Source organism: Hyperolius riggenbachi, chromosome 9 (assembly GCF_040937935.1).
Source record: "Hyperolius riggenbachi isolate aHypRig1 chromosome 9, aHypRig1.pri, whole genome shotgun sequence".
In the NCBI taxonomy this organism is placed as follows: Eukaryota; Metazoa; Chordata; class Amphibia; order Anura; family Hyperoliidae; genus Hyperolius; species Hyperolius riggenbachi.
In genome coordinates, this window is record NC_090654.1 from 174,919,666 (window position 1) to 174,934,272 (window position 14,607).

At 44.0% G+C, this 14,607-nt stretch overlaps 1 protein-coding gene across 2 annotated transcripts in view; it reads left to right on the plus strand.

Moving 5' to 3' along the window:
• The window catches only part of APPL1 (adaptor protein, phosphotyrosine interacting with PH domain and leucine zipper 1), a 99,310-nt gene that overhangs the window by 70,968 nt on the left and 13,735 nt on the right, over positions 1–14,607 (plus strand). For both annotated transcript variants that reach the window (XM_068253706.1, XM_068253705.1), the window contains exon 16: positions 14,176–14,222. In XM_068253706.1, the coding sequence (XP_068109807.1) occupies positions 14,176–14,222 (47 nt within the window). The remainder of the gene's footprint in view (positions 1–14,175; positions 14,223–14,607) is intronic.

Here is a 14,607-nt window from a genome sequence, read left to right on the forward strand (position 1 = left end):
ATTGATGTGGCTGATGACGACTGCCTCAGCTGATAACATGGCATGAGTACAGCAGCCCCTGACCACCACCCAGCTAACGATCAGTCAGGCAAATCAACTTGGCCAAGCAAATGGCCAATACTTTTGTCTTTGCCACACGCCCCACCCGACTCATGAAGGTTACATCTGCTCTGCTCCGTCGGCCTTCTACCTCCCCACATTACAACAACATATGGAGTCAGCTGTACAGCTGTCTTTGCATCTGCACAGCCTCACCGTCACACGACATCAATCCAGCATGTGTACGGGCCATGAGAGCCTGATTAAGCAGACAATTGTTCTCTCCCCAGACAAATTAAACATTAATGAAAAGAGGCTGGTGCACCACAACACTACATTTAATCTTGAGCATATTTCAGCAAATATCTGAGAATTTTTTTTTAGTTGTTTAAAGGGATCCCAAGGTGAGAGGGGTATGGTGGCTGCCAGATTTCCTTGCCCAGGGACCTGCGGGGTTCAGCGACGACGGGGCTGTCGGGCGGGCGCTCAAGTTAGACTGAGGAAAAAAGGCCTGCGATCAGCCATCCCCTCGGCTCTCCTAGGGAATGTCCGCTCCCTTCCAAATAAACTGGACGAACTCCGTCTCCTCAGCGACAAGCGGGAGATCGGTAACAACACCCCGGTACTCTGCTTCACGGAGACTTGGCTACATGAGGACATTCCGGACAATGCCCTATCCCTCCCGGGTTTCAACCTCATCCGGGCGGACCGCGACCGCTCTCTCTCAGGCAAAAGGAAAGGCGGGGGGGGGAGTCTGCTTTTACATCAACTCCTCATGGTGCCTGAACACGTCGCTTTTAACCAGGAAGTGTACCCCTGACCTGGAGCTCCTACTTGTCAACTGTAGGCCTATCTACTCACCCAGAGAGTTCTCATCCTACGTCCTCCTGGGGGTTTACATCCCGCCTGATGCGGATGTCAAGCTGGCCGAACGTGATCTGAGCGATATCATCACACAGTGGGAGACGACCCTACCAGACTCCTTGTTTATTGTACTGGGTGATTTCAACAAAGCCAACCTCCGTCGGGAGCTGCCACGCTTCCATCAGCACGTTACCTGCCCCACCAGGAATGACCGCACACTGGATCACTGTTACACGATCCTGAAAGACCCCTACAAAGCAATCTCATGGGCCGCACTGGGTTCATCCGACCACAACCTCATCCACCTGATTCCGACCTATAGAAGACGTCTGGAAGCAGCAAAACCAGTTCTCAAATCGGCAAGAGTGTGGTCAAACGAGGCAAAAGAGCAACTTCAGACCTGTTTCGACAGCACAGACTGGAGGGCTCTGGAATCACCTAACCTGGATGAATGGGCAGACACGGTCACTTCCTACATAAGATACTGTGAGGAAACCTGCATTCCCTCAAAGTCCTTCAAGGTCTATCCGAACAATAAACCCTGGTTCTCCAACAAGCTACGGAAGCTGCGGAAACAAAAAGAGGCTGCACATAAGTCCGGCTCCATAGAGGACTTCAGGATAGCAAGGAACTCCCTCAACAAAGAACTGAGAGTGGCAAAAAGGGTATATGCAGATAAGATGAGGAAGAACCTAAGCTCAAATGATCCACAGGCTGTTTGGAGGGGGCTCAAGGAGGCCACAAACTACAAGCCTCCCCCTCTCCATGCAACACCAAGCACTGAGCTAGTTGAGGAACTGAGCAGCTTCTATTGCAGTTTTCCTTTTGCGATGCTGCGCTCACATGTAGTTGAATCTTCATAGAGTTGTATCACTCAGAAAAAAAAGAGAAAAAAAACAAAACCATAGCATAATACTGTATTGTAACAATGCCACATCCCTCACACCCAGTGCCAGGAATTAGTCGTGAGCTCTGCCCAAAAATCCACCACAGGTCACCAGGTCACACTGGTCCTCACCATGTGCTATGGCCGCCAGCCACAGACAGCAGTTTTACACTTTTCAACCCGTGCAAGTTTCCTCAGGCTTACACACCACCACCAACATACGTGGCCTCTCACCTTCTGTTTTGCTGCCCAAGTTAAAGACAGCAACTGCACTTAAACACCCAACGGAACTCTCGCTGTCAGCCTCAAATAGATGATTCCATGGAAGCAGGAGTCTCACATCAGCCTAATAACTGAGAAGCTCCACATAGTGTAAAACCATTCGCTTTAATAAAATGTTTAAAAGTAGTGCACTCACAATTTTCCAATAAAAACAAGCATTTCAGTAGAATTCTCCACGCCAGCTCAGTCCGCCCGTAGCTCCGCCCTACGCGTTTCGTGCATGCGCACTCATCAGGGGCTTGAGGCGCATGACCGGCCAGCGTCTTAAAATACTCCTATTTTCCTCCCCTCATCCAATCGCCAGTTTCCCTCACTTAAGATGGCCGCCACTTAAGATATGCTGATAGAGAGGTTTGTGGAAAAGGGGTATGAGAGGGAGACATTGGGAAGGATACGTGATGCTGCTGAGAAAATGGATAGGGGACAGATGTTGGGAAATGGGAGGAACAGTAATGATGGAGGTGGGAGACAGGAATACGCAATGCTGCTTGATTATAATTCCAGGCATGGTGAAGTTGAGAGTGTGATAAGGAGGCACTGGAATGTACTGAGGGCCGACACGGTGTTGGGACGGAATATACCTGCCCATCCACGGTTTATATATAAGAAGGCGAAAAATCTGCAGCAGATCCTGGTTCCAAGTTTCATTGATGGACCACAAAGGAGTAGGGGAGATATGATGGGAAACAAAGGGTTCTATCCATGTAGAAAGTGTGTAGGTTGCACAGAGTCGCAGGCACAGAAACGGAATGAGGTTGTGGGTAAGGTTAATGGGAAGAAATATGTACTTAGGGACTGCATCACTTGCAGCACCACTCATGTTGTATATATGTGCTGGTGTCCTTGCGGACACCAATACATTGGGAGGACCACAAGGAAACTCAAGGATCGGATAGGTGAGCACGTTAGAAATATCAAAAAGGGCAATCCTGCACACAATATGTCTAAACACTTTGCTGAACACCATGGGCGGGATCCGGGTATGATGAGTTTCTGTGGGATTGATAGGCTAAGGGGTAGCTGGAGAGGATGTAACAAGGTTAGGGAATTGTCTAAGATGGAGTCACGTTGGATTCATGAACTCAAGACGTTGCACCCAAGAGGCCTGAATGTCGAGTTCGATTTGAACTGTTTCATTTCAAATGATTAGATAGAGGTGGGGTAGATGTGTGCCCCTTTCCTTTTTTGGGGACACACATGTACCCCATTTAAAAACATGGGGCTTTGTTTGTGGCGCATTGGACTGTTGTTACTACGGGGGCTGGGATTCTTCTCTTCTTTTCTTCTTTTCTTCTTTTTTTCTCCTGGTATGGTTTTTTGTATTAAGACTATTTATCCATATGTCCGGTGATGCTGGCCCTTTTTGCTGGGTTCACTTGCACTCTGCCATGTGCGTGGGGGGTGTGGGTGCATGCAGTAGCTGGATCCCGGACATTGGACTTAATGAAAGGAAGAAATTGTTTTGTTTTATTTTTGGGCTATTAGGCATTGGACTAAGGATGAGGTGGAAAATGACAGGAGAAATGTGCAATCATAAGGGGGATGCTGGACATTAATGCTTGGAAAGAACCATATGGAGGGAGTCAAGAGGGTGTATGTCTTTAAGCTGCCATGATAATAATGATGCTTTTTTGGGGTATGTGGAAAACTGATACTGTCTATTATTTTGGGGTAATGAATGTGGTAAACTGCAGTGTTGTCATGAGGGGGTTTGAGGAGCGGACCATACTGTATAAAAAGGGCTAAAACAAATAAGAATTCCGTATTATCGCGGAAGGCTCCGGTTCTGAGCCAATCATAGCGCTGGATTATCGGCATGATGTAATGACTAGCCATGAGATGATGTTTGGGGGCGGCACCCTGGGCGTGAATAGACGTGGCTGGCCTCCCAATGGAGGTGCAGTGGGCGGACTGCAATGACGGGGTAGACCCTTGCTGACATGGCAATTCCTCATAGGTTGATGAAAAGGATGGTGTAGGGCGGAAGTATTCCGGCGGCCATCTTAAGTGAGGGAAACTGGCGATTGAATGAGGGGAGGAAAATAGGAGTATTTTAAGACGCTGGCCGGTCATGCGCCTCAAGCCCCTGATGAGTGCGCATGCACAAAACGCGTAGGGCGGAGCTACGGGCGGACTGAGCTGGCGTGGAGAATTATACTGAAATGCTTGTTTTTATTGGAAAATTGTGAGTGCACTACTTTTAAACATTTTATTAAAGCGAATGGTTTTACACTATGTGGAGCTTCTCAGTTATTAGGCTGATGTGAGACTCCTGCTTCCATGGAATCATCTATTTGAGGCTGACAGCGAGAGTTCCGTTGGGTGTTTAAGTGCAGTTGCTGTCTTTAACTTGGGCAGCAAAACAGAAGGTGAGAGGCCACGTATGTTGGTGGTGGTGTGTAAGCCTGAGGAAACTTGCACGGGTTGAAAAGTGTAAAACTGCTGTCTGTGGCTGGCGGCCATAGCACATGGTGAGGACCAGTGTGACCTGGTGACCTGTGGTGGATTTTTGGGCAGAGCTCACGACTAATTCCTGGCACTGGGTGTGAGGGATGTGGCATTGTTACAATACAGTATTATGCTATGGTTTTGTTTTTTTTCTCTTTTTTTTCTGAGTGATACAACTCTATGAAGATTCAACTACATGTGAGCGCAGCATCGCAAAAGGAAAACTGTTAATCACATCTGATGCTTGATGACTGGTGCAGCGATCCATGGACACGTAAAATTAGTTCTTGGACTTTGAGAGGGACTTTTTCTAGTCTATTATATGTGTAAGAAATAATTTATGTATGTATGTTCACTAACTGTTTATTGTAAGCAGTGAGCGCACGAGACATAGATCAATTTATACGTTTCAAGTAAGCATAATTGTTAGTGCAGCACACTGGTTATTTTGTGATTGTGACAATATGGAGTTGCTGAATGTTTTTAACAGGGGGCAGGTTGATATTGACACAATATTCACTAAGGAGGCTAATCCTCAGAGTGGAAATGTGGACAATTGTTTTAGGAATATGCACTCCCTGATGCAAAAGGAGATAAACACTTGGTGGGATGCTGCCAGCCTGAGAAAATCTATCAAAGAGGGAATTATTCCCAAACGGTTTAGATGGGATCTTGTGGTATATGATGGAGAGGAGGGAGATGAGAATGATAAAGAGTTAGGAGATTTTTTTAAATGATTGTGGTTTTAACCTCTTGAAAATTCTACTGAAGCGAAAAAACGTGAGAGCAGATAGAATTAAGAAAGAGATTGAGGAACAGAAACAGAAGATGGAGAATTTTAAAGAAGCCAGTGATTTTAGACAGCGTACTGAAACTATGGTGAGGAATTTAGTAAAAATTGATAAAGAAGTTGGTGAAATTAAGGTGGGCCGTTTCCAGCGTGATTGGCAGGAATATCAAAACAAGCAGGCCTATAGATGGCAGGTAGAACAGATTAAAAGGAAAGAGAAAGCGGAGAGGAATATGGCCGTTGGGAGTGAGCATATGGAGATGCAGCAGCAAGGTGAGTACAAACCCCGAATAGACACAAGATATGAAGGGTATAGAATGGGACCCCAACAGGTACAGTTCAATTCCCCTAGAACAGAAGAGAGATGGGAAGAAGGGAGCCCGAGAGTACAAATGAATGGAGCAGCAAGAAGGGGGAAGACTGGGGGATATAGAGGAGAGGATAGATATAATGAAGGGGGGCATAGAGGCCACTTCAATCAACCCAGGACCCCGGGATTTCGAGCAGGGATGGGCCCACAGAGACCTAGAAGGGAATGGAGATCACAGTATCAGAGGAACGATATACCCAACTATGTACCTACACAGAATCGGTTTGATCCACTGAATGATGTTGATGATGATTTTTTTGGGAAAATTTGGGACGAGGTGAGGAGGCAGCGAGTGGGGGAGGGGGAGGTGGACCCTGGGGGAGGGGGCAGGAAACGAGGAATAGAAGAGGGTGCAGAGGGGGGAGAAGAAAAAAGAAGAAGGTGAAGGGAAAGGGCATTTTTAATATTAGTCAGGTCCAGCTTAAACCAGAAGAGATGGCCATTTTGGATAAAGGCCTGAAATATGCCCCCAAGCAGGGACTAGACAAATTTGGTACGTACATCAATGTACAGAAGTACGTTAGGAAACTTAATATTAAAAAATATTTCCTATCTAAAGAAGCCACAATTAGGAATAATGATAGACCAGCCCCCGATTATGTGCACACAGGACTGAGAAATAGGTCCCTATTCAATCCAAATACATACAGTACGGGAAGTACAGTTGAAGTGTTTAGAAGATTGGTCACGACAGATTTAGAAAAATTGGGTGATCAGAGGAAGGATGGCGAGTTAGTGACAGCACTTAAATTAGCTGAAAGAAAGGACCTGCTGATTAGGCCTGCTGATAAAGGAGGTGGTGTTGTGGTGATGAGGAAGGACCAGTACACTGATGAATTAGACAGGATAGTTGGGGATAGTGCAACCTATGAGAAACTGAGAGGAGACCCCACTAGACAATACAAAGGGATACTAAGAGATATTCTGAAGGGAGGGCTTGATGAGGGGATAATTGATGATTCAGAGTTTAAATATCTTATGATTGACGTGCCAAGGATACCTGTGATATATCAGAATCCAAAAATACACAAAGATTTGGAGAGACCCCCGGGCAGGCCCATAATTAGTGGAATAGAGTCCCTAAATCAGAGAATAGGCGAATATATTGACAAATTCCTACAGCCCATTGTACAAAAACTCCCACATTTGATTAAAGACACAAAACAAATGATTAAAGAGGTAGAAAAGATTACGTTAGGTGGAGATGATCTCCTAGTAACAGCGGATGTAGCCTCATTATACACAATAATCCCGCATGATTTGGGAATGAAGGCAGTAGAAAGAGCCCTAAGGATGGATGGTGCACTAAAGAGGGAGCAAATTCTGTTTATTCTACGGTTGTTAAAGTTCGTTTTACAGCACAATTATTTTTGGTATGCAGGGCAATTTTTTCGGCAGATAACGGGATGTGCGATGGGGGCAAAGTTTGCACCCAGTCTAGCTAATATTTTTATGGATGAGTGGGAACGACAGGTGCTGGAGAATAGCAATAGCCAACCAGTGAGATACTGGTTTAGGTATATAGACGACCTGTGTATCGTCTGGAAAGGGAGTAGACTGGAATTGGATCAATATGTGGAATGGCTTAATTCCAATAAGAGGGGTATCAGATTAACGGTGGAGAGTGATGAGAACAGAATTTGCTTCCTTGACTTGGACCTCTATAGAAAGGGAGATAGGCTGCAGATGCGGACCTATTTCAAGAAAACAGATAGGAATGGATACATCCCATATTCCAGTTGTCATCACAAAAAATGGCTTACTAACATACCTAAAGGACAGATGTTCAGAATACGACGTAATTGTTCTGAGATCTCGGATTATAGAGAACAGACAGATATGCTGATAGAGAGGTTTGTGGAAAAGGGGTATGAGAGGGAGACATTGGGAAGGATACGTGATGCTGCTGAGAAAATGGATAGGGGACAGATGTTGGGAAATGGGAGGAACAGTAATGATGGAGGTGGGAGACAGGAATACGCAATGCTGCTTGATTATAATTCCAGGCATGGTGAAGTTGAGAGTGTGATAAGGAGGCACTGGAATGTACTGAGGGCCGACACGGTGTTGGGACGGAATATACCTGCCCATCCACGGTTTATATATAAGAAGGCGAAAAATCTGCAGCAGATCCTGGTTCCAAGTTTCATTGATGGACCACAAAGGAGTAGGGGAGATATGATGGGAAACAAAGGGTTCTATCCATGTAGAAAGTGTGTAGGTTGCACAGAGTCGCAGGCACAGAAACGGAATGAGGTTGTGGGTAAGGTTAATGGGAAGAAATATGTACTTAGGGACTGCATCACTTGCAGCACCACTCATGTTGTATATATGTGCTGGTGTCCTTGCGGACACCAATACATTGGGAGGACCACAAGGAAACTCAAGGATCGGATAGGTGAGCACGTTAGAAATATCAAAAAGGGCAATCCTGCACACAAAGGGCCATATGCAATTCACTTTTTCACCTGACTTTTCTCCCAGGAGATAATTTTTCATCTTCGATTAAAATAACTTTTCAGTACTTTTCAACTAAAAAAGTACCAAAAAGTAGGTAAAAAGGTACTATCAAAATTATTTTGAGTATTTTCTTGTTCTCTGATGGCTTAAAAGGCATTTTATCGACAAGTTTAAAAATATCACCTAGGAGAAAACTCAGGTGAAAAAGTGAATTGCATCTGGCCCAATATGTCTAAACACTTTGCTGAACACCATGGGCGGGATCCGGGTATGATGAGTTTCTGTGGGATTGATAGGCTAAGGGGTAGCTGGAGAGGATGTAACAAGGTTAGGGAATTGTCTAAGATGGAGTCACGTTGGATTCATGAACTCAAGACGTTGCACCCAAGAGGCCTGAATGTCGAGTTCGATTTGAACTGTTTCATTTCAAATGATTAGATAGAGGTGGGGTAGATGTGTGCCCCTTTCCTTTTTTGGGGACACACATGTACCCCATTTAAAAACATGGGGCTTTGTTTGTGGCGCATTGGACTGTTGTTACTACGGGGGCTGGGATTCTTCTCTTCTTTTCTTCTTTTCTTCTTTTTTTCTCCTGGTATGGTTTTTTGTATTAAGACTATTTATCCATATGTCCGGTGATGCTGGCCCTTTTTGCTGGGTTCACTTGCACTCTGCCATGTACGTGGGGGGTGTGGGTGCATGCAGTAGCTGGATCCCGGACATTGGACTTAATGAAAGGAAGAAATTGTTTTGTTTTATTTTTGGGCTATTAGGCATTGGACTAAGGATGAGGTGGAAAATGACAGGAGAAATGTGCAATCATAAGGGGGATGCTGGACATTAATGCTTGGAAAGAACCATATGGAGGGAGTCAAGAGGGTGTATGTCTTTAAGCTGCCATGATAATAATGATGCTTTTTTGGGGTATGTGGAAAACTGATACTGTCTATTATTTTGGGGTAATGAATGTGGTAAACTGCAGTGTTGTCATGAGGGGGTTTGAGGAGCGGACCATACTGTATAAAAAGGGCTAAAACAAATAAGAATTCCGTATTATCGCGGAAGGCTCCGGTTCTGAGCCAATCATAGCGCTGGATTATCGGCATGATGTAATGACTAGCCATGAGATGATGTTTGGGGGCGGCACCCTGGGCGTGAATAGACGTGGCTGGCCTCCCAATGGAGGTGCAGTGGGCGGACTGCAATGACGGGGTAGACCCTTGCTGACATGGCAATTCCTCATAGGTTGATGAAAAGGATGGTGTAGGGCGGAAGTATTCCGGCGGCCATCTTAAGTGAGGGAAACTGGCGATTGGATGAGGGGAGGAAAATAGGAGTATTTTAAGACGCTGGCCGGTCATGCGCCTCAAGCCCCTGATGAGTGCGCATGCACGAAACGCGTAGGGCGGAGCTACGGGCGGACTGAGCTGGCGTGGAGAATTCTACTGAAATGCTTGTTTTTATTGGAAAATTGTGAGTGCACTACTTTTAAACATTTTATTAAAGCGAATGGTTTTACACTATGTGGAGCTTCTCAGTTATTAGGCTGATGTGAGACTCCTGCTTCCATGGAATCATCTATTTGAGGCTGACAGCGAGAGTTCCGTTGGGTGTTTAAGTGCAGTTGCTGTCTTTAACTTGGGCAGCAAAACAGAAGGTGAGAGGCCACGTATGTTGGTGGTGGTGTGTAAGCCTGAGGAAACTTGCACGGGTTGAAAAGTGTAAAACTGCTGTCTGTGGCTGGCGGCCATAGCACATGGTGAGGACCAGTGTGACCTGGTGACCTGTGGTGGATTTTTGGGCAGAGCTCACGACTAATTCCTGGCACTGGGTGTGAGGGATGTGGCATTGTTACAATACAGTATTATGCTATGGTTTTGTTTTTTTTCTCTTTTTTTTCTGAGTGATACAACTCTATGAAGATTCAACTACATGTGAGCGCAGCATCGCAAAAGGAAAACTGTTAATCACATCTGATGCTTGATGACTGGTGCAGCGATCCATGGACACGTAAAATTAGTTCTTGGACTTTGAGAGGGACTTTTTCTAGTCTATTATATGTGTAAGAAATAATTTATGTATGTATGTTCACTAACTGTTTATTGTAAGCAGTGAGCGCACGAGACATAGATCAATTTATAAGCTTCTATTGCAGGTTTGAGGACCCGACAGACCGTCAGAGATACTGTCCCGCTGCCCTCTTTCCAAGCCCGAGCCCTCCCTCCCCAGTAGTGAAAGAGGTGGAGGTTCTGCGTCACCTGTCCACACTGAATGCTAGGAAAGCTTCGGGACCTGATGGGGTATCCCCAGCCTGCCTGAAAACCTGCTCACGGCAGCTGGCCCCCATCCTCACTTCCATATACTCCAAGTCCCTGAGGGATGGCAAGGTACCTACTTGCTTTAAAAAGTCCACCATTATCCCTGTCCCAAAAAAACAAGGAGTCTCGGACCTTAACAATTTTAGACCTGTGGCCCTCACTTCTGTTGTGATGAAAACCTTTGAGAAAGTGATCTTATCCCTCCTTAAGAACTCCACACTGCACTGTCTGGATCCGTTCCAATTTGCTTACAGAACTAAAAGGTCCACTGACGATGCTATTAATATATGCCTGGAGTACATCACCGGCCACCTGGACAGCCCGGACTCATATGCCAGAATGCTCCTCCTGGACTTTAGTTCGGCTTTTAACGCCATCTGTCCTCGTATACTGCATGACAACCTAGAGGAACTCGGTGTTCACCCCTCCCTCCGCTGCTGGATCACAGACTTCCTTACAGACAGGTCTCAAGTAGTTAAGCTGGGCGACATCTTGTCCAGACCAAGGATTACCAACACGGGAGCCCCTCAGGGATGTGTCCTGTCACCTTTCCTGTTCTCGTTCTACACCAACAACTGTACCTCTAAGGACAACTCTGTCAAGGTCATCAAATTTGCTGACGATACCACCATTGTTGGCCTCATAAGAAAGGGTAATGAGCAGGCCTACCGAGACGAGGTGGAGAGAATCTGCCACTGGTGCAGAGAAAACAAGCTAGTGCTCAATACCATCAAGACTGTGGAGATGGTCATTGACTTCAGAAGGCAGAGTACGACCCCGCACCCAATTCTCATTGATGGTGCTGAAGTTGAAGTCGTTTCCAGTGTCCGACTCCTGGGCACAACCATATCTGATGACCTGAGCTGGAAGATGAACACCATCACAACCCAAAAGAAGGCCCAGCAGAGACTCTTCTTCCTGCGCCAACTAAAGAAGTTTGGTATGGCCCAAGAACTCCTTAAATCCTTCTACTCCGCCACCATAGAGTCTGTCCTCTGCACCTCGATACTTGTATGGTACGCTGGCGCCACCGCCAGCGACAGATACAAAATTCAGAGGGTCATCAGATCAGCGGAGAAAATAATTGGGAAACCCCTCCCCCCCCCTGGAGCTCATCCACAACTCTGGGTTGTGCTCTAGAGCAGCAAAGATTTCCAATGACCCATCACACCCAGGTCATCGCTTCTTCCAACGGCTCCCATCGGGTCGGAGGTTCCGGGCCCTCCCCACCAAAACATCAAGGCACAGAGACACTTTCTTCCCCACAGCGGTGAAACTCTTGAACTCCCTATAAATCCTGTGGTGCTCCCCTCACACTTGTTTTTAGCCATGACACGTGAGGGTTAGTGTGCTGGGATCTTTCTCAGCATGTGTTTTTGCTTCTTGCTGTGATACTGCCTCACGGCTCTTTGCATTGTATATTTCTGCTGTAACTTAATGTTTGTACACTGTTTTGTGTTGTTATGTTTATGTCTCTGCTGTAACTTTGCCCTGTGATGCTAAAACCAATTCCGGGCATGACCCAGTCATGCTTGGCGAAATAAACGATTCTGATTCTGATTGTAAACAATGCCAGTTGCCTAGCTGCCCTGCTGATCTGGCATAAGTAGTGTCTGAGTCAAAACCTTGAAACAAGCATATGGCTAATTCAGCTGAGTCAGAGTACCCGATCTGCTGCATGCTTGTTTAGGGTCTGTGTCTGAAAGTATTATAGACACAGCATTAGGAGGACTGCCAGGCAACTGGTATTGTTTAAAAGGAAATAAATATGGCAGCCTCCATTTCCCTCTCACCTCGGGGTTCCCATTTAAGAGACATTGAAGCGGAAAAAAAATTATGATATAATGAATTGGTTGTGTAATACGGATAATTACTAGAATTTTAGCAGCAAAGAAAATATTCTCATATTTTTATTTTCAGCTATATAGTGTTTTTATAACATTGCATTATTCTCTAATATTTGCAGTTTAGACACCACTCAGCATTCTAAATGGGTTCAAAAGTTCACTAGCCTGCTCTGTACAATCTTCCCTGCACAGGAAAAAAAATATTCTCTTTTAAAGCTCATCATCTCAAGTGTCTATCAGAGTTCTCTGCAACTTTGAAAGTCTTGGAGTTAAATGGCTAATTTGCATAGATAACTGGAGTTTAACTCTTCCTTTACTGGAAACAATATTAGACTTGTGTCTCTGCTGCTAATGTTTTTTTTTCTTAGCTGCACTACACATACAGATCATTATATCATAATTTTTTTTTCAGCTTCGGTGTCTCTTTAAAGGACAAATTCACACTTGATTTGATGCGATTCTGCTTTTGCAATATATGCTTATATATTCCTTATGCTTATGTGTTTTTGTTAGGAGTACTCCATTACTGTACTTAATTGCTTTTCAAACATTTCTTTGTTTTAAAGTAACTAACAATATGTATGATATTTGCATCTGTTTGTATGATTTATATTTTTATAATGTTAAAACTCACTGTAATTGACTACTCTGAACCCAGCAATTCACCTCCTGAAGCAATTGTACCACATGTTGAAAAGCTAGGGCATTAAGTATACAAACAGTAAAAAAAAAATCAGTAGTCCTAGAATGATTTATTTTAATGAGATAAAAAGTAAGACATCTAATTAACATTTAATCCAATAGCATTGGTCAGTCTTGTATATTTTGTATATCTTGTATATTTTTAAATAGCCCTAATAAGTTATTTAACCCTTTAGCAGCCAATTCATTTAGAGGCTTTCAAATGCTCCAGGCCAGTTTATTTTTGTACATTTTTTATTTCTTACTTGTTACATTTGCTGTAATACTGCTGTAATGTGTATTTATGGCCACTTGTCACTAGGGGGCAGTGTGAAAGGACTTCTGCTTTCAGTTTCTATATTTTCTGCTAGCAGAGAGAGAGATCAAAGCATTCCAAGAATTTACATCACAACCAGTTCTACCAACTGGCAGGGACGGATCTAGGGGGGAGCAAGCGGGTCTCTTGCCCCAGGCGCAGTTTGTTGAATTCTTAAAAAGGCGGCAAAATTTGGATGGGGAATGGCAGTTTAGGCGCCAAAACCTGACCTTGCCCCAGGCGCAACTTGGGGCAACTTGGTCTAGATCCATCCATGCCAACTGGAGTCATAAGCAGTGCACTTATCTCAAACGAGATAACTCTATTAAAGCTGATAATGGGTTAAAACTGTTTCATATACCAGTAGATCAAAAACACTACTGCCTTAGCATAGTAAACAGGAAGAGCTTGTCGGGGTTTCATTGTTATACACAAGGTGCTTCCATGCATTGCTACACTTTCATATTAATAACCTCAGCATGCTTTGAAAACCGAGTATCATGTTATACATGTTGATTGTAAAATGTAGTTAAATATTTACAATAATAACTTGCATAACTAAGTTATGTAAAACATTTGTAACATAAATTAAAATGCTTTGCATTGGTTACAATTCATTATAGTTACTTTTAATTATGTTTTACGGTTATAAATGCCTCGGCCTTTGTACTAAAAAACACATTGTCCTTCATATCTCTTTTTCACCATTTTTTTTTAAAGATAAAAGCCATTTCTAGGCACAATGATTTACATCTTTGTTTTTTAATTTTTGTAAATCCTCGTTCATTTATGTTGTAATGTATCTGCATTCTAAAGACCTGCACGAGGTGTTAGTGTTTAGCAAATACAAATGTATTTTTGATTATTGCTACAGGAGAACTAATCCCTTTGGAGAGTCGGGAGAAAAACCTGTTTCAGAAGGTAATTCATACTCTTTTGGTACAGGTTGTTTTTAAGGTCTACCTGAACGGACATAAATCATGTGGGTAAATGTAGTACCTACCCTACTTAGAGTTTGCCTGTGTTCACTTTCTATTTTATTGCATTGCAAGAGTTAAGAAAATAAAATAGTGCTTTTATCTACCTAAATTAGACAGTCAAACAGCTGTCAAATGCAGTGCAGCTCTCTAGAAAAGTCTATGAAAAGCAAAGCACATTTATATTACTGAATGTAGAATCCTGGTAATGACATAGTATTTACAATTTCAAATGAAAATTATTGTATTATCTGCTTCATATGATGCACCCTCCCCCTCAAAAGTGTGGGGAAAATGTATGTGTCTCTTACAGACGTAATTATACATTA